Below are 20,709 nucleotides of genomic sequence, written 5' to 3' on the forward strand. Positions count from 1 at the left end.
GTAGTAATTCCTAGAAACAGTCTCCAAATATATTCACAACTGATTTTTTTTCTACCTCTACTTCCTTTGGAAGCTGCTGATTTAGAAATTTGCTTATGAATTTTATGAAATAAAACTTTCAGTTAAAATCAACAACTTTCTGTGTTGGCCATACCTGTGCAAGTTTATTCCTCTAGGCTTCACAGTATCTGTGAAAAATTCAGTATGCATATTCCCACATGTAAGAATGACTGATTGATAGAATTTTGATAACTCTCTTCTACCACAAGGTTTTCAGAAACAGATTTGTAACTCTTCATATCTATACAAACATATCACCTAAAAAAGCCCCAAAACAACACAAATGGTTTGGTTAACTATCAACTGTTTGTATAGATCTGTTTCCAAAGTTTTTTTTTCTTTATTTTCCTTCTGTAAAGTTATGGTTGGTCAGTCTTTAATTTCAGTGAATAATTTAGTTGAAGGGACAGCATAATTGATAAGAGAAATACCAGAAATGTTGCTCATTTTTCGAGAAGAAAAAAATGTTCCCTAATAATTTCTACAAAAACTTTTCTTGTATTTTATTCCTCAGTGTTTCTTGCATACACCTGACAATTTTTTGTGGGTTTTTTTTCAATATCAGCTGTTCCATTCTATTCAGAGAACGTGTATGGAGTTGCTGAAAGCAATTGAACTGTATCAAAAAAGGATTTGTTGTAAGTATGATCAAACACAGTAGTTAAAATGATAAGAAGGTCTGCATTATGGATTCTTTGAACAAGTGAAAAGGTAAAAATGGAAATGGGGAACTACTAGTTTCATCCTATTCAAAAGTAATGTTCCTTGCAAACAGCTGAATGCAGATTTGCTTATTTGTTTGAAGATTTCCCATCTCTGGAGTTTTATATATTGATATAGCATTATATAATTATATATTGAGTGATAGCAGTAGTGACTTGAGAAAGCTTTCTTTAATTTTTTTCCCCATAACTTGGTTTGCTTGTTTAAATTCAGAAGTATCTTGCCTTGGAATCATAACTCCTTTCTAAACTGTTTTAGTATGATGATTTTTTTTTTTTTTTAATCAGGATTGCTGATGAAGAATTTTTGGCTTATTACAGTTTTGTAATTAAGTAATCTATGCTATTATGATGAATTTGATAATGCTGGCTTGATTATAAAAACCATACTAATAATTACTAATAGTAATTAGTGACAATCATTAGTTAGAGTTAGGGACCTAATTTGGGAAATTTCAAACAGCAAGTTGTATTAAATGTCCTCTAAAGGTTATTTGCAGTCCCTATTGTTTGATTTAGGGCCTGGAGGAGAGACTCCAGCTATGAAATCATCTTCCTATTTACTCTCCTTTGTTGAATGTTACCCATGTTTTCTCAAGCCTTTCATTTTTCTTAATCCCAAGAAAACCAGAAATAAAGTTTTAGAATCAGGAGGTAAAATTGAAATATAAAATAGTAGTGTATCAAGTTAAAGAAGTGGCACGTGAAATCTGATGGAAAGATTTGCATCAGATGCAGATGTGCATCTTCTGTCAAAGAGTGCTGAATCTGCATTGGAGTTGACTGTTGCCATTTTGAAAAAAAAAATGGCAACAGGACTTCAAGAGATCTTCTGTCATTGTTTTAGGCCATTCTCCCTCTTGACAGTCAGTTGACATTGGTACTGCAGGAGATCACTGCTTTAAAAGACAAAGAGATGAGGGCATCATGAAATGTTTTCATGATGTTCTTTGAGGTCCATGGTCCCAGTTTAGAAGCAGTAAACAATTCAGTGTAAAACCACTTTGTCATTCTGTTTAAAAAATCATCAGTTACTTTGGGGTAAATGTGTTTCAGATAGTTGAAATACAAGTGTTTGAATTATAGGATGTTAAAATTGTCAAGTAATCTTGCCAAGTAATTTGAAAGTAAATGTTCTTTAAAATGAAGTATTAGATTTTTCATGTGAAATTTTATGTAGTCAAGCATGAAAAATGGTGAGCAAGGGAAAAGCAAGTTAATGAGTTTTGGTTAGTGCAACTTGGAATTAGCTTCAATAAAAGCATGCTATGAGCTGAGGCAGTCCAAGTAGTAAAAAAGGTCTGAAAACCAGCCTACCAAGCCAGAGAGAGCCCAAAAACCCCAACACTGAAATTTACTGCAGTCAAGATGGCCCTTTTTGTAATATAGCCACCTAACTTTTTCTTTTTAATAAAGAAATAGCACATTTTTCCTGTAGATGGTGATGGCATTTTGTGATTCTTGTTAAGTATATCAGCAAATATATTATATGAATCAGGTCTTTTGTTTATTAAATGCTGGAATTCTGTAAAATTAATTATTTTTCTTTGCTGCTTGGACCTAAAGTGACTTAAACTGATGTTAGGCCAGTTTTAAAGCTGTTAGGAACCAATCAAATAACATATTTGACAACTCATTTATTTTTTGTTAGTTTTGTCTCAGGAAGAAAATGAATTGGGGAAATTTCTTCGATCACAGGGTTCTCAGGATAAAACAAGAGCAGGAAAAATGATGCAAGCTACAGGAAAGGCCCTCTGCTTTTCTTCTCAGCAAAGGTATATGGGTTAACATTGCTGTCTGATTTGCATAGTACATGTGATAATAATAGTTGATTCACCAATGTCATAATTCATTTGGCTATTTGAAATGCTTGAGGAACCAATTGATAGGAAAATTATTGACAAAATCTGCTGTAGTATTGGCAATATTGGTGGCTTCTTGAATTTTGCCTGATGCTGCTTTTTGTCTTATGGACCTGCCACGTCTGTATCTTCAGATCCTCTGGCTATGCCTGTTCAGCTCAGTAGTTCCAAAGCTGTACTGGAGCATCTCCAAGGCCTTCCCAGCAGTAGGGTTGTAAAGGAGCTGGTATGAGGTCCCTCTCCTGTTTGATGGCAGTTGTCACTCTGCAGAGAAATGCTGCAGTATTGGAGGTGTCTGGGTTCTGTGAGGAAGGAAATGAGTAAGGGATTACTTTTTTCTGGGCCACTGAGTCTCATGTCTCAACTAGACAGAGGAGAAAGGAGGAGTCTGAATGCCATCTTCTGCTTGAACTTTGATATAAAGTCCCCCTGAGAGAAGATCCTAGATCTCTACAAAGCTCATGTAGGTTGTGTAGGGGCAAGTAAAAGGTAAGGAATCCAGATGGACACACAAGCACACTAACACCTGCTGTTTACTAAAGTCCTTGATGTCTCACTCACCCACTGTTTGCTCTAGAAATTTACAAGTAACATTACCTGATGGCATTATAAGTATTGTGGTGTTCTTTTTCACAGAATTAGCACTATGAAAGTGTGAAATTCACCATCAGTCACAAAGAGAAATTCTATTCCATTATATTTTACAGGATTTTGGGAGGGCTTTTAACTACTGTGATACTTTGTTTCTACCTTAGGCATGCAGTTGTTTGGCTCAGAATAAAGCATAGCATACAGAGCACTGAGAATTTCATATGTTTACCTTGGGCTAGAGTTTGGTCATTAGCACCTCCAATAGCAGTCATGACTGGGATCTTTAAGACACATGAAAAGCACCTTTGAGCAAAAGTGCTGATGACTTTCTTCTTTATGAAGCTTAGCTGTTAATAGAAATCTCAGTTCATATCTACAGAATAGTGGAAAAAAACAAGTCACAATTCATTCACATGTTCTTATAGCTCTTCTCAGTACATTTTTAAGGCAAATTTTAAAATAAATTTACATAATAATAAAACCATTTGTCTTTCTTCTTTTGAGCTATCCTCACACTCTTGTTGAAGCTGGGACTGATTTTATTTATTGTTTCATACTCATAGCTAGCTCAGTAGCTGGAGATCAAGAAGAATTTCTTGGGCTACTGAAGCCAAAATTAGAAATTCTCTTATGCCAAGGGACTTCTTAGCACATTAAACTGTCTCTCTGCTGATGTGGAACTGATTGAAGCCATTCCAGTGAGGTGCTGCTGGAAACCAAGAGGAAAACAGAAGCAGCAGGAGGAAGCAAAGCAAAAGGAATAATCCTGTCTAGTGTTGAGATTCCATTAGGAGCTGAATGGTGGCATAGGGAGGACAACAGTGTCCCCTACTGCCTTTCCAAAGTGTGTTTGCCAGAAGAAACATATAGATAAATGTCTAAATCTTCCAAAACATGAATGTCCTTCAAAGGAATTGTTCCAATTACAAAAAAAAAAAAAAAACCCAAACAACAAGAACCAACCAAACAAACAAAACAACACCCAAAGAAAAAACTCAGATGATTATCTACCCAGCAGATGATTTATTTACATTTGCATTTGAAGACTGAAATGCTAATGGAAGTGCTTTTTGTGATGTTTAGCATGACATTCCTGATACATCTGTGATACTTTTCCAGTAGTATATTACCTTAGGTATACTTTTATAGTTGTTAAATGAAACTTGTGAAGAGTAATGGTACTGACATACAAGTAGTTTGTCAAACTAAAATACATAGGCACAGTAGAAGAAGTTTATTTTCCACTCACATGGGTAATTGAAAGGTTGCACTGTGAACAGAAGGGTTGCAAACACAATACTAATTAAAAATTATTCTGTTTCATATGTTCCTCCAACCAGGTGGTAGAGTCATGTGAACATACACGAGCACTTAAGTGAACTGTGTTGGCTGAGTTTGTTTATTTTGAGTGCTAGTAAACTGTCAAGAGTTGTATTAATCCTTTGTAGAATGTGTTTAACATGTTCCTCTCTTTGCTTTGTGCCTTCCCCCAGGTTAGCACTCCGTACTCCTCTCAGTAGATTGTATCAAGAAGTGGAGACTTTCAGATACAGGGCCATCTCCGACACGTGGCTGACAGTGAACAGAATGGAGCAGTATCGGACTGAGTACAGAGGAGCTCTACTCTGGATGAAAGATGTGTCTCAGGAGCTGGATCCAGATCTTTATAAGCAGATGGAAAAGTTCAGGAAGGTATGAGGTTTTATCTAGCTTTCTAGAATGTTGAATTATCTGTGGTTATTAATATGATATATACATTATGTATACAGTAATTACAGGATGGGGCTGCAGGTACAACAGTCTTAGAGCTTCTATTTCATCAGTGTCATCATGAGCATTCCTACATTCTTCCATTCTGGGATTTGTTTTCACATAGCTTTTGAAAGTTTTGTACCTTTTCTATTTCCCACACTAAAAGGGATTCCTAATGAATGACAATGTAGCATGGTTTTGATTCTTTTGAGGAGGGCATAATTGAGAAGTTGTAAAGATTGCCATTTATCCTAACTAATCTCTTCTTTGTGGGCTGTAAGGGAAAGAATTTTTTAGTAGCATGTTTGACTTCAGCATACATCTTTAAATAATATATAATTTTGAAGAAGATTATCTAATTGTGAATACTTAGCAGTGATGCTTGAATGACTAATAGAGGAAGATATATCTGCTGTTCATGGGGGAAGGGAATATTGATTTTTTGCAACTAAAAATAACAGAAGAGTACTGTACTGTCTGCTGCTAGATTTTGGGAGCAGTTAAAGACCAGCATTTTCAAAATTCGCTATTGTTGGGTTTTGGGGAGGAGTTGCAAATTTGGAACTTATTTTTAGGTTCCTTATGCAGTTCAGCTTGATTCTTTGGCAACTGCTAACACTGAAACTGCTAAGGAGGCACTATCCATAAATAGTCTTTATTCAGTGTCACTCAAGTTTGCTAAACTCCTCCCCTCCCAAAAGACTTGCAAAATCACAAGTCCTAGGCTGCAGTTTTGCTACCAGGTGAGAGTATAGAATTTATTTAGGCTGATCCTGTCACAGTTCAGGAATGCACATGAGACCTTCACATTTTCTAGTGCCCTAGAGCCGAGTTTGTTGAAAGTCTGTAATGTTCACAGTTGGCAGGTTGTACTGTCAGGAAGACTTTGGATCTTAGGTATAACCAAGTGACTCATGCTTTGAGTAAAGGCAGTAAAAAAATGTAGAGAAATTGTCATAATTGAAAGCAGAGGTCTAATAACAGAAATTGTATTAAAGTGTACATGTATATATATATATATGGCTTAGAGATAGGTAATTTATAAAAGAAAAAATCCTGTTAACTGATGGCCTAAGAAGTCTGTAACTGAAAGTGTTTGAAGATGAAAGATACATAACTGAGTATCTTAAAAGCTTGAATAAACCATCCTAACAGGAAAAGAAAAGCATGCATCTAACTATGCCATTTTTTGTAAACCAAAGTGGTGACAATAGCAATTAAGAAAGGGATGGAACAAGTAGTACCCCAGTTAGTCATCTAATCTTTATTTAATGCTTCAGTACAGGGTGTTCCTGTAAGTCTTGTGGCACCAGACATATATTTTATTTTGCCCAATGGGAAATGTTTGTAATGGCAAGTTCTTGCAGGTAACATAATTGGTATGGTCTTGGCCTCAGCTGATTGCTTAAGTGTAATGTTTGATTTATTAGGAAAACACTTAAAAATTGAACGTTAGAATGAATAAAGCAGTGCTGGTAATGGTCATAGAAAACTGATTTAGAACTTTTCTGCAAAACAAATGCTGTGGAAAGCATAAATTATATAAATGGCAAAGTAATTAAAATATATGCTATGTGCAGTGAGCTGCTGTAGATAAAAATTTAGATGTGAAATTTCAGACTTGGGTTGCTGTGCTTCAAGGTCAGCAAAAAAAAAAAGGATTTTTTTTTTAAGCTCTTACAAAACTTAGTGGCAAAAATGTGGAAATACACTAAGTATTTTTAAATATTTCTTGGCCTGAAATACATTATATTCTGACATAAAAAAATGAAAGTAGATTCTAAAATTCTGTAGCATGACCTCAAATAGTTAAAAAAAGACCAAAGTTGAAAGTCTTTTGAACATTTCTCTAACTGGCTGTCAACTGAAAACCTTTCAGTTCACATTGTAATGCAGAGAACAAAAAGCTCTACGTTTTGTTGCCAACAAAGTAAAGAAATGCCCATGGTATCTGCTTCCCCACATATCCCATCTGTGCAACAGGCATATCAAACTAGTCTTTCAAGATTTAATACTTGCAGAAAGTTAACTTTTTTAATCGGGGAAAGAAAATACTGAAATAAAATCCTCAAGCATAATGTTCCTAGGTAGCTGTTGCTCAGCAAGATCTAAGGATTTTTTTTTTTTTTTTGCTTTACAGAAATTAATGGTGGATACTGTAATCCTAAATAATTAAAGTAGAGGCATTTTTGTCCTTTTTTTTTCTATTTTTGCTTGCAGATCTTAATTGTGCCATAGTGTGGCAGTGTAATGCTGAGGTTTTAGGGGTTATTTTGGATCTGTAGCAATTTAAGAAGTTGTGCTAGTTTTGTGTTGCAAAAGATGTTATAATTACTCATGTAAAGTTTTTGATTCTTAAATATACCATTGCCAGAGAGAAGCATTTTGAACTGGAGCTGCACACTGAGTGATACACCACCAAGTAGTTAGTGAAGCTGATCCTGTCAGAGCACTTGAAAAAAAGTTTTCTTCCGACTTCTGATTGTAAAAATCCAAAGTATTTCTATAGTAAACTTTTTTTTTTTCCAGTAAACAGTTGTGGTTTAATGATCTTTAATGCACCTAGTGCATCAGCAGTATTTATATCATGTAGTTAAAGGACTGTTTTTAAAGTATGTAGCTTTTTATAATGCAATCCTTAATGTATCATTATGTATACAGATATGGTACTTGTTTTTGGAGACCAAAGCTAAATCAATCCAGATGGGTTTTTCATACCTTCCTTCAGAATAGCTCAGGCTAAAAGATCAATAGTTGAGTCAGTATTTTCAGAGCTGATAAAATCTGAGTTAAAACACTGACATTTTTGTAGCTCTCTTTCAAAACAATGAGGTAGTTGAAAGAATTTTCTAATGCTGTTCTTAAGGCGTCAGTCTACGTATGCAAGACCCAGCAACACTACCCCTTTGAGTGTCTCAGAACACTGCAGAGCTGCCTTTTTACATTGTTGTTTGAAGATATCTATGTAATTGTAGCTACTTGAGTCAAACTAAGGAAATAGGTTATTTACTTTTCCCTGCAGAGTTCTATAAATGCTGTGTAACTTTTTTTTTAGCAGTTTTTATGAACAGTCCAGTGCTGTTCTGGTTATAGAGGTCTTCCATCCCGAGTTCAGAGTTTGAAATATTCCTTGACAGCATCTAAACAGTGTTGAGATATATAGAAGAATTTTAATGTGCTAATATCCTTTTACCAAATTCTCCACACTGATCAGGTTTTTAAAGTTCTTAAATTTGGTCTCTTTTATCTGTCTGGAGACTGTATACTATAACATAAACTGTGCTGTGATGTTGTAAAAATATACACCAAATAGCCCAAGTCCTCCTTCCAGTTCTGAAAAAGTTAAGCTTTTCCATGCATTTTCTGAGCAGGAATGAGACAGTGTGTAGTGGTAAATTATGAGACCAGGCAACAGCCTTCCATGTGCAGCCTACAGGAACACAGGAGGATGTGCTGTTCAATTTTACTTGGCTGTGCAATTGGCTTGGCAATTTTACTTGGCTCAGATGCATGTACAATTCAATATAGACTTTCTCATCAAACCTGTACATTTCAGTGCCTTCCCTAAGAACTAAAAAGTGAGAGCTGAAAAAAACTGTCATGCTGACTTTAGGCTATGAGAAAATTGCATCTGTGGCATGATAGGTTGTTTATCATGCTACATTGATAAAGCAGCTTAATCCTTTCTGTATTTGTTATTAGCTTCCATCATTCTTGTACTCCTTTGTTTCCCCTTCATTCTGAGGCTTGAATCAAAGCTGGAGTGTCTTTGTAAATACCCATGCTGGGCTCCCTGAGACAAGCTGCACTGCACCTTGGTGTCCAGCTCTTGGTTTGCTTGCAGATTTTGAGAACTTGCAAGCTTGCAGCTGAGTTTTTTGGATACAGTTTGTCTCCAGTTCTTTCTAGTCGTAGCCCTTTATATATTTGCCCTTAAATGTCATTTTAAAGATAAATCTGTCAAGAGGAAAGTAGAAAAAAGGAAAATTCAACAAGAAGAACTCATAATAACAATAACTCATACTGCTGTTGTTACAAATGTACCAATATAGGGAGTGGCTGACCTGTGCAAGCTTTCCTTGAATGTCTTTTATTTCTTAAAAGTTAAAGCTTCTGTGGATAGATGGGAAATAATGAAGATATAAATAAACCTATTGATTAAAAGGTCAGGAGGGAAACACTGGCTATATGTATTCATTGTAAAGGTCTCAGCAAGTATAGCTAAGATACATCTGCTGCAGCCTGTCAGGATGGCTCAGGACCTACAACTGTGTTCCTCTGCTGTCCCCTTGCCTGTTATCACTGCTGGGCACGAGGACATTCTGGCTTGTGTATGATAGAGGTGCTACAACACCACATTTACAACATCACATTTTTACAGCATCATCTGCTCCTCCCCTATCCATTACCATCAGCTGCAAACAGCCCAGCAAACCTAAAGGCACAGTGGAAATGTGCTGGGGTATTGTTTTAGGGTTTTTTAAATTCTCTGTTACTTTTGAAAACTCTCCAAGAGCTGAGAAAATGCAAAAAGCCTAAGAAATGAGAAAAAAACAAATATGAAGCTGATCTTTGAAGTAAGAACAGACTTGGCAGTTGCCATCCTTGGAAACTAAATTTCAGTTTCTGGTAAAAATAAAGTGAGAAGGAAATCTGTAGGCATTTAGAAGCTAGCAAACTGAAAAGCGAGTGAAAACACAGGTTTATAAATAACATTACGTGTTGGGTTTTCTTATGTTTTTGCATTTTTTGTCAAATAGTTCTTCTAATGGAAAACAAATTGCAAATCTGTATTGTTGCTGTTCCTTATGAGTGATTACTGGAAAAGGGAATTTAACTTTCCTAGAAAAATAAGAGCTCTCAGGAGCTGAGAGTTGAGAATATTGGCCAAGGAACACTAAACAAAGTTTCAGAGGATCATAGAATTTAAAGATGGAAAACAACTTAAAGATCAACTAAACTCTATTCCTGCCAGGATAAAATCTGTACATCTGTAATATATTTTGCAAGTGTTTTTCTATATCTAATAAAACAACTCATTTGAGGGTGACTCTCTTAGAAGTTTTGTGGTGCTGTTTGTTGGTCATATTCTAGTTCAATTACTAAAAGCCAACCAAGAGAAAATATGCTAATGCTGTTTGCATCTGCAAATTATATTAAGCTGGAAACTTTTGGTTTTCTAACAGCAAAGTACACTAGCTCTTAAAGAAAAATGTCTTTGGCCATGGCAGTCACAATGGTGTAAAAAAAAATACTCTGTTGTCATAGCAACAAATAGCAGTGTAATTGATGGATGTTTAGAGCCAGCTAGGGTAGTTCCTGTTGACCAACCTTGAGTTTTAAAAAATAACAAAAAAAGAAGTAAAAAAAATTTTAGACAGTACTTGTCTCTTTTTGATATTAGATGATACTTTCCCATTACATTTCAACTTCATCTGAAAAACTTAAAGCACGTTTATCTTGAGGTGACAATGATACAAGCCCATGCATGTGAGAGAGCAGATGTTGGTGTTTGTGCTCTGGATGTGTCAGAAATATCTGAGTTGCTTTAGTAGACCATATGCTGGATATGAGATGTGTGGCACTGTAATATGAAAAAAGAATTATTGCTTTCATAGTACCTGCTAGGAATTTGGGGTTATAAAGTCTATCACGTTGATACAATTTTTATCAGCCTTGATTCAAAATTTTCCTTTAAAAAAGCCCCCACCTATTCTCTATGGTGATTTAGATTGCTGCTACTGCTGCTTGCTAGAAGAATATGTGAAATTCCAGGAGATTCAATAATGCTCTCTGCAAGGTAGCTGCTTCTCCTCTAAAATTAGTAAGATGGTGTCAAACTGCACTCTGAGATCCACATCTTAGTGTAGCAATGTGATAGCAGAGATAGAGATAACAGGCTGCTCTTACGAAATGATGATAAGCAGCACCTACACATATCACTTCTTGTGACATCTCTCTGCCATCAAGAGTAGGTTGGGTTTCATTCTGGGAGGGAATAGCAGTTAGAGCAGGGTTTGGAAGTAAGTTTTTTTTAGTATGAAAGTATATGGCATTGGAAATGCTAAATTTAGGGATTTACCTAGAAATTAGAGTAGTGAAAAACAAAGCACATAAAAAAGTACTTTTCAATCAAAATTGTAGTTGTTGCTTTGTGATTATTGCCTCTCCCTGTAAAATCAAATGGAGCTCCCGTGCTGAGCATGTTTTCTTTGAGGAGTTTCTGCTATAATGTTCTTTCCAGCTTTTCCAATATCATATTTAGTAACATGAAGTGGAGAAACCAAAACATTACAAGATCTCACATACAAAATGCTCAAGCATTTTAACGCACTTAGGGATGATGTACCTCTTTTGAAAACGTAACCTTTAGGAGAAATGTTCTTCACAGTAAAAGCATTTTATAGTCTTACAACTTTAAATTATTATTTTAAGCATCATTTGTAAGACTCAGAGTACATAATGATACAAAATCAATTATTTTCTGAAGCCATTTCATGTATATTAAATATTACTGATGATTGTTACAGAGCTAAAAGCAAAGTAACAATGTGTGATGGAGATGCCCTTTTAAAAGCATAAGAGTATGCCACTTAAAAATAGAAGCAGACTTCTTGGAACAGATTACATCATCTTTAGAGGTATTGCTTGTAGAATATGGTTGCTGCCAGAGATTAATGCTTGCCCCTGAGAAATGGTTCATCATCTGTTCAGTTATTTTTAAGAAAGAAGAGTTTGAGGTGAGACTCTGGAAAATGGCTTTAAAGTAAAATAAAATTAAGTGCTATACTACAAACACAATATAGATTTTTAGCAACTTTGTAACCTAGCTGAAGTCAGAAAAGATAGATTTGGGTTACTTCTACATTTTCAGACTTGTATTTATATTGATAAAAGGTAGGCAGATACATCAGACACATCCTAAAAATTTCTGTTCAGCTAAATAGCAGAATCTAAAATGTTTCAGAGTACAATAAATATTATTTTTAAAAAATCAGTGATTTAAATCAGTGGTCTTAACTTTTATGTAACAATTGGTTTTGGTCTCAGTATTAAAAAGACTCTCTCAAACATGTTGTAATAAAAATTAGGATCCAGTAATTTTCTCATGTCTAATAATTATAGAAATGTGTAAATATTAAATTTAATATTGGATTTAAAAATATAGAAATAACTGAACACTATTTTCTGAAATATTATTCTGAAAATGGAAAAGAAAAGATGACTGCCTAGACAATTTCTATTGCTCACAGGAAAACTCAAACCCTGCAAGCTGGTCTATGTGGGCAAAGCCTGTTACCCATGTGGATCATTTTGTGAATTCAGAACCTAAATGAAGTGTAAAAAATATGACCAGAGTAGACTGTGAAAAGAGAAATGAGATTTGGAAAATTCCCTCAGCCTTAATAATCTGAAAAGGCTAGGAGGATAGCTAAAGAAATATTTTTTAAAAATAAATGAAATACAGATGTGACTGAACTGAGAGAATTCTGCAGAAGGGAAGAATAAACAGGAAGGGGAATACAGCTGTTGGGGAAAACACTGTTTACACAAGAGAACCAAGTTTTTCTATGGTCGCCCCTGCCCAGGAATTCTTCTTATGCTTTCCTAAAATGCTTGGGCACATGCATAATGTAGTCCATCTGCTTTTACTTCTTAAGGCCTTTGCTGCTCAGTTGTATGTTGCATAGGCTCTGAATGATTAAATAGATGCTGTGTTTGATTTTTCTCCTTCACATAATGAAATCAAATTAGGTAGGATTAAAAAAAAACCCCAACAAACAAAAGGTACTGTTCTAACAAAAAAATGGCAAATATTCCACCATCCTTGATTCAGGGTTTTTCCTGAATCCTGCTTAGATTTCAAATGTTGTTTTGTCTGTAATAGCACGCTGTGAAGTCTGAAGAGCACCACAAAAAGATTTGGGTCTTTTTAATAAATGTGTACTCTTTCTTTTGAGTTTGTACTTGAAAAAGTATGATTAAATTGCTTTGATGGAAACAAGCCATGTTTATTGATATATTGAATGCCAACCAAGAATAGCAATAACAATGCACGGGATTATTTACAACAGACTTTGTATTACAAATGAATTACTAGTGGGTGCCATTTTATATTTTGTGATGAAAAGTTAAATAGAAAATGAAACACAAAACCTCAACTTACAGGACTTCTACTCCTGCATAGCACTGTAAACAGAGTGGCTTTGCACTCAGGGCAGTGAGAGCATCTGGGGACTGAATGTTAAAGGAACTTGGTAATCATGTTGATTTTGTTAAAGGTATCTTTCATAAAGTATTGGTGTCACATCTAGCTAGGATTTGCAACATGTGTCAGTGCCATTCCCTGGCAGTTTGTACATCTGTTCATGCCACTGCCCTTTGCAATGACTAAGGGGATCATGCAGGCTAGCTCACTGTTTTACAGTGAGCTTTCAATGGGGATATTGTTACTGCACCTGAATTTGAGCTTTTCAAGTCCCTTTGCGTAATTCCAGCTTATTCACTCCTCCCATCTGCTTTCTCAGAGGAAACTCATTCAAGTTACAATCTTGTTCAGGCCTTGAAGAATTTAATTTGGATGCAAAGAAATTAAAAATATTAATTATGTTTTTCCCTTTGAGGACTCTACCTAAAGGAGTCAAGAAGACCTCCAAATTGTCTGCACTATCTGAGATAAACTAAACTGTATTATTACTGTGTGAATACAGTCATGGGTATAGTAGACATGTTAGTTTTATGCTGTATTCTTTACATCACTGCTGGTCTTCAGTGTTCAAAAGCAGTAATTACCTGTCTCAGTTTCCTGCAGGGACTGACTGTTTAATTGCTCTCCACTTGCCAGCATTCCCCCCTGTGCCACGTGTGGCAACCATCCTTTGCTCTCAGGTTGTCTAATCTGATTAACACAATTGAGTTATGATAAGCTCAGCAATTCTCAGCACTTCCAACACTAAATCCAGATTATACATGCTTTAGGGCTGTAAGTGATCTTTCAAACCTGAAAGATCATATTTCTTCATTTTTTCCATTTATCTTGGTTGGCCTGCTTCTTGCTAAAAATCTTTGCAATAATTTTATGCAACTCATAGATACTAATAAAACGTGACTCTTTGTTTTCAGACTATATATAGTTATTTGCATCTATGCAAAGAACTGTTGGGTTTTTATTAACTCCCTTATAGTAATTTCAGGAGAGAAGAGTTCAGTAGTTCTAAGTTTTCAGGACCATATTCTTCCCTAAGGAGGTCGTGTGTCCATGCATGAAAATGTGCACCTGTTTGTGGATTGGGAGAGTGCATCCAAGCACACTGTGGTGGTAATGACTCCTGTCTGCAGACTGACAGATGTATGTTCCCTACTGGAACTGCATTTGGGCCTCATAATGCAAAAATCTATCCCCAAACTCTGAAATAATCCTGTTTAGTTGAATGTCATTCTGTATGCAATTTAAGAGTCTGCTGATCATGAATATTTTCTTTGTATGCTCTTACTTCAAGGTCCCTGTTAGTGGCAACAAGTGTTTTTTGGTTGTTTGTTGGTTTTTTTTTTTTTTGCTTTCAGCCTAGTAAACCACATATTCTGGGTTGGAAGAGTACTGAAATTTGTTTCCAACAGAAAGCTGAAGCATGTATTTAAAAGGCTTATTAAAGTAGAAAATAAACAGATGTTTTAACAAGGCTAGAAGTTATATATTTATTGCCTTCCTTTCATTTAAATTGTCATTTCGTGTTTGTTCCCTTTTTAAAATAATTTGCATATTGATCCAAGCTGTAAAAATGAACACGATGGCTGTGAGGAAGCCATCCATATTAATAGTTTCAGGAGCATGATGTGGTCTCTGCTCTCTGATATGCTGAGAAGGAGCCAGGAGGTATAAGCTCTGAGAGGTGTTTTCATACACAGTTTGTGCCTGTAATGACCCTGTGTGAATGAGTTGGGAGGAGAGGCTGTGTGCACTCCAGCTCTCAGCTGTCACGTGTCTCACTGCATTAAAACTCCCTCCTTTGATACAGTTTGAAGTTAAACATACTGAGCATAAGTAGTTTGTCCTTATATTGGATAAAATAAGAGAGGCCTCATACAGCCAGTAGTAGTGTCAGCTGGGATGCTGCTGCTGGCTGAATCCCTTTGTATCCCCATGAACCCTTTTGGGAACACAAGCTACAGATTTTTGGATCAAAAAACTGGGGCCAGCTTCTATCCTGCATGAAGTGGGGACACATTCACTTGGAGTTGATTTATTCCTGCACGGGCACGAGATAGAGAAATTGCTTGGCAACATGTAAGAAGTATGGGGATATGTATTTGAAGAGTAGGGGAAGATCTTTGGAAGGACAAAGACAGGAGTATGTATGACCTGTTTTCTGAGGAAGATGTATGGCTGTGCAGAGATGCTGCTTTTCTAGAAGGTAATGCCTAGATGAAGCTGAACTGGTGCAGAACTCTGTGTAAACACTCACTGTGTTTTGAGCATAGCATTTCTCTATTTAGCTTTCTGAACATAAATTCAAGTAAAGCACTCCTAATTTGAAATGTCTTGCGTGAACATGCTTAGCATTCAAATTCAAAATTTTTGTTAAAACATCTTAACTAACCTGCAGAAAAGTAACATATCTTCATTTCTTGCACTGTGAGCTCAAAAGCTCTTGAATGTTTTAAAATGGGGTGACTCAGGAATGGTTCTTTGCTTTCTCTGAATTTTTATATTGTGATGTGATCATAATTTCTATAATGACTCCGAGTATGGTTCTGAAAAGTTGAAGACTATTACTGCTTTCATCTTCCTAAAGTTAGCAGACTTTCTGAATTACAGAGGCAGTCTACATCATATGTTTGAGCCAGTTGCATGCTGTATTTAATAGAATTTTTTTTAAGCTGATGTATTTCCTGTGAATCTTTGTATGTTTTCTTGTAATTGTTTTATTTTAAGCAATTGGATTCACATTCTGAGTCTGCACTGTATGTTCTGTTTGTGAAAGCTGTTGTGCGTGTTTAAGCTAAAGACTTTGGTTTTTGGCTAGATGAACATGTTGGACTGTGGATGTCATTTTGATCAGGGCTGTGTCCAGCTGCTGGATAAGTGGAAAGGATTCTGTAGAGGCGTTGCTCTCCCTAAATGACACACTGTGTCTGCCTCCACCAGACCATGCTAGAGGGGTAAAAATCAGGAAGGAGGAAAATACCACCTTAATTCTTGGTAATTCCTTAGAAAAAAACTTAAGAGGTTTTCTGTTGCTATTGGGCTGTACCTTTCAACCTGTGGTGTTTGGGATTTTTTTTTCCCTATGAAGGGACTAAACTATTTTTAATAGTGGAGAAGGAATTATATTTCTATTGCTTCAGGGCAGCTGTTCAGAATGTTGTTATTTAGTACAGAGCTCTGTATTGCTTGCCACAAATAGTTTTTGTGTCTCAGAGAAATTTAATTTGGATGTAACAAAGCTTTGCTGCTGCTAATAGGTGTTTGGGTCTATGTTTTGCACTACTATAGTGCTGATAGAAGGGAAGAAAATATGTCAGATGTACATCAAAAAAGGTTAAAACAGGCAAGGAAAAAACCACATTCTCTTGAGACATCTAAAATGGGAACATCTTGTTGATTGAATAGCGGAAGAACTTTTTTCATGTGACTTTAGAGTACATGTAGTTGATGGGCCTGTTCTGATGAAATGCCTAACCCTAAATATTTCAACAATATTTATTTTTAGCAAACTACCCTCTAAAAAATTGAGGGAAAAATTAGTTCCATATACCTTTTCCCACACATTTCACGTAGCCAATAGCACAGTTTAGTATTCCAGCCCCCACCTAAATACCATGAGTAAACATTTCACTTGACAGACAACCCTCTAAGACTTGAAAGAAGAGAGGGGGTTTGTGGTGGATGCTGAAAGGTAAGCTAGGCCAGTCCAGGTAGATCCTGTAGGTTTTGGCAATTAATTTCCAAAATTCAAAGCTCAGGTCTTAATGTATATGTAGACTTCTTACAAGGGTACAAAATTTTTTGAAAGGACTAAGATTTGATCTTCTCTCTCTACTGCAGTTGTAATTGTAGAAATGTTGAAGCACCTCAAAATTGCCTCCACTCCTTCTCCAGGTGAATCTGTGTGAGTGTAAAGATTACATTCTGTCATACAGTTATAACACATGAAGCATTTCCATGTGATTTGTGTTACTTTAGCATGTTTGGGCATAGGCAGTGCTTGAATACGCTCCAGCACCTCTAACCAGTTACACAGTTATGTAACTCATGATTTTGAATTTTTGTAGGGGAAAATTTGTAGTTACACGGTGTTACATTGGAAAAGCTCATTTGGAGTATCTGTGCTACCTTAGATCACAGAACAGTGAGTTCTTCTGGCATGAGAAGATGCTGTGCTGGTCTGAATCCAGCAGAGCAAACTCTCAAACTCCCCATAATGTGCAAATGTGTCTAAGGGTTGCTTTATTCTTCAGACAAAAATCCACTGCCTGTGCATCATCTTTCTTCATTCATGTCCAATGGTGGCAACTAGGGAGCTGCATAAAGCAAATAAACAGTGGTGTTTTCTTTTAGTACTGTGACCAGTAGAAACATCACAGGACATAGGGGTTTTTTTCCTGTAGAATTGTCCAGTTGCCTTTTGAACCAATATAAATTCTGGCCATCCCCAATGCATGGCTGTGATCAAAGGCCTGCCCTGCAGACACAGATGTTGTGTGAAGATCCCCTCACTTCTTGTTTTGTTCAAATGTCTTGGTCAGTATAATGCCCTCTGGTTCCTGTGTTAGCTGAGGTCTCATCATTTACAAGTTTTGTATCTGTAGTATGATGGCCTTCCATCATACTCCTACTTACTCATATTTTTTTTTCTGGCCTGGTAAACCCTCATCTATCTTTTTAAGGAAATTAATTTACATATTTGGTCAGATATTTTGTTGCTGCCTGCCTTTTTTCCCCCATTGCTAAGCCTGAATTGATCTGTGTTTTCAGTTCCAACTTGGCTTTCAGTTGAAGAAAAATACAGAGTGAAAAGTCATGTCCCTGTATAATATTTATGGAATCACACCCATAAAGTGTGAGGAAGTTCTCATTTTTCCCTATTCTTAAAGAGACTCAAGAGAGTTGAATAAGGTACATTATAAAACAGCAGGAATAAACACAAGGATGGGGAGGAAGTGAGGCAGTAGGGAAAAAAAAGAGAAAGGAGTGAGATAAATGTCTGTGTGTTTGCATAAAAAGGAGAGGGAGAGCTATTCAATTTCTGTGATTGCCACCACTGAATATATCAGAAGATGGTACAACCAAACTTTGGTTGTTTTTTTGGAGGGGAAAAAAGGAAGAATATTCAAGCCAGCCATAACCTTATATCCTCACAGGGTTCAGAGAATTGCTCACATCTGCTGACTGTCAGTGGTTGTGAGGTAAGCAGTTCTGGCCGTGGTTTACTCATTACTGCCAGGCTGGAGTTGCATGGTGTGTGAGCCAGCAGGCTGAAGGCAGTAAAATTTTTACAGGCCAAATACTGAAAAACTGAAGAGGGAAATGTGGCAGAAAGACCAAATTTCATATACGACTGAAAAAAAAATCTGCAGAGAAGTCCTGGTGTATGTCCATGGACTAGCACTGTGGTTGATATCTGTACATCTTTTAGAAAATATTCTTTGTTAGGATTTAAAAGTAATAGTAGTTAATTCAGTGATATGACCTAATTACATGTTTTCCTACAGTAGGTCTTTCTATTTGTTCTGTATTTTACTGTTATAGTAAAAATTGCAGCAAAGCTCATTAAACACATTGCTTTTTAACATGGCATTCTCCTTGACCTGGACTAGAGACATGAATCTGAAACGGGAGGGAAAGCACATGCCTCTGACCCAAAGTAATGAGAGGATAATAACAGAGCTAGAAATTAGGGCAAAGTTACATAGGCAAGAGAAAATAAAAGCATGAGGCTTTATGGTCAAAGAAGAGAACAGAGAATGGTAGCTGTACTTCATCTGTGATATATTTGTATCCTGAGCACAATGGCCTCATCTTCAGTGACTGGAGGTACAAACAACAAAACAGTGTATGTTTGAAGTTCTAGATTAAAGAGTTCTTTTGTGTATTTAATCACAATTTCATCTCCCTTGTATATTTAATTCTTTTCTCCCAACAGCAAACTGCTAATTGCAGCTCTACAACTACAGTTGAAAGCTTTTTGCAAGTGTTTTTGTGGAAGTCTTATGTAAAGATGTAGCTTCACTGTAAGCCAGTGGTGTCTCTTGATGCAGTTTGAGCAAGTACAGATCACAGTCCACATCTCTGCATTGAAAACCTGGAGAGTATCAAAAAGTGTAATACAGTGACTAGGGGAAGCAACTTAAGGTGTTTCTAAGTCAATCTGTCTCATTTAACAATAACAAGATGAAAAGTTAGTTAGACCACAATACATAATGTGCTATCCTCAGTCTTTTCGTCAGGAATTTATCAAGAATCATGGCTTGGAAGCTTATACTGGATGAATTAAAGGGGTAAATAAGGCACACATTCAAATAGTTTTGGCTGTTTTTAGCAATAAAGGAAATAATTTTCTGGATGTCATTTAGGTTAGGATTTATTAAACATAACTTCAGACTTGTGCTCTGTAGGTGTCTGAATTGGTCAATGAGAGTTCCCTTTATAGTCCAGTGGAGAGAAACAGGATAATATGAAGTGAATTCTAGTGTCAGTTGTTTGTGTTTGCTAGATCTCAATCTACAACACAGGCCACAAGGTATCAAGGTGGATGCCAAAGCCTGAGCTAGGCACACCTTGCATACTTCTGTGGGTGGAAGGTGTGCCTGAGGGTAAGTGCAGGAGTAGTATTTTGTGATGTTCATTGCTGATTTGTACTGCCTTTAACCTCTCTGATGAAATACATAGCAGGCTTTTCTCCAACTGCTGGAGCAATACTCCAGCAAGGCTTTTCTTGAAAACCTGGGGAGCTTCCCAAAGCTGGCTTAGGTGTGAATGACCAAGGGGATAGGTGTGTGCACAGGGACAAATTCTGGTAAAAACTGAGCCAAAACAGTGATGACAATTTTGAGAAGTCATAATGACTCTCCTCAAGAACTCCCATAGACCATGTCCTAATAGGACATTTGAAAATCACAGAACTGGAGAAAATATGATGCACATTTTGGTGCTTCTTGGAGTTTAAAATTTTGTCATCCACAGATACCAATTTTTTCTAATAAAATGGTTTTAGTATACTGAAAGAAAAGTAAATTAAGTAAATCGTAGCACATCTGTATGACAAAGTTTACATGAAAGCTGCTAGGTTTGGGGGAATAACATTTTGGTTATAATGTGACTTTTTTACTATTTTTTTTCTCTAGGATTCTTCATTGTAGTGTAAGGAGGGAAAAATACATGTTTAAGTCATGGAGATTTGATGGTTCTGACTAGAATAAAAAAATGTCAGTATTAAATGAAAAAGAACCTTTTAATCAACTTATACTGACTTTAAGGTCAACTGTTTGTAGACAGTTGATGTTTCATATTGAGTATTCAGGCAGAGAAACATGATCTGGTCCCAGTAAATACAGGGAAATGCAGCTACTGTTACACTAATCCATGTTATGATCCATTTGTCTATATTCTGTTATGCAGCAACATAGCATTGCTTGTGCTTTTTTTCTTTTTTTGTCTTAATTTTCTTTTGTGTACTTTAGCACTCTTCTTCTATTGCTTACACTGAGTTCTAGGACTGCCA

General features: G+C 36.2%; 1 protein-coding gene across 5 annotated transcripts in view; it reads left to right on the plus strand.

The window, feature by feature from the left end:
* ICA1 (islet cell autoantigen 1) overlaps positions 1 to 20,709 on the plus strand; it is a 65,974-nt gene that overhangs the window by 15,026 nt on the left and 30,239 nt on the right. For 4 of the 5 annotated variants that reach the window (XM_079299438.1, XM_079299437.1, XM_079299435.1 and 1 more), the window contains 3 exons: positions 626 to 698; positions 2,434 to 2,557; positions 4,729 to 4,927. In XM_079299438.1, the coding sequence (XP_079155564.1) occupies positions 626 to 698; positions 2,434 to 2,557; positions 4,729 to 4,927 (396 nt within the window). Of the gene's footprint in view, positions 1 to 625; positions 699 to 2,433; positions 2,558 to 4,728; positions 4,945 to 9,199; positions 10,045 to 20,709 lie in introns of those variants that run through there. The other variant, XM_079299439.1, reaches the window with a different exon arrangement.

This window comes from Erithacus rubecula, assembly GCF_903797595.1.
Source record: "Erithacus rubecula genome assembly, chromosome: 3".
NCBI lineage: Eukaryota > Metazoa > Chordata > Aves > Passeriformes > Muscicapidae > Erithacus > Erithacus rubecula.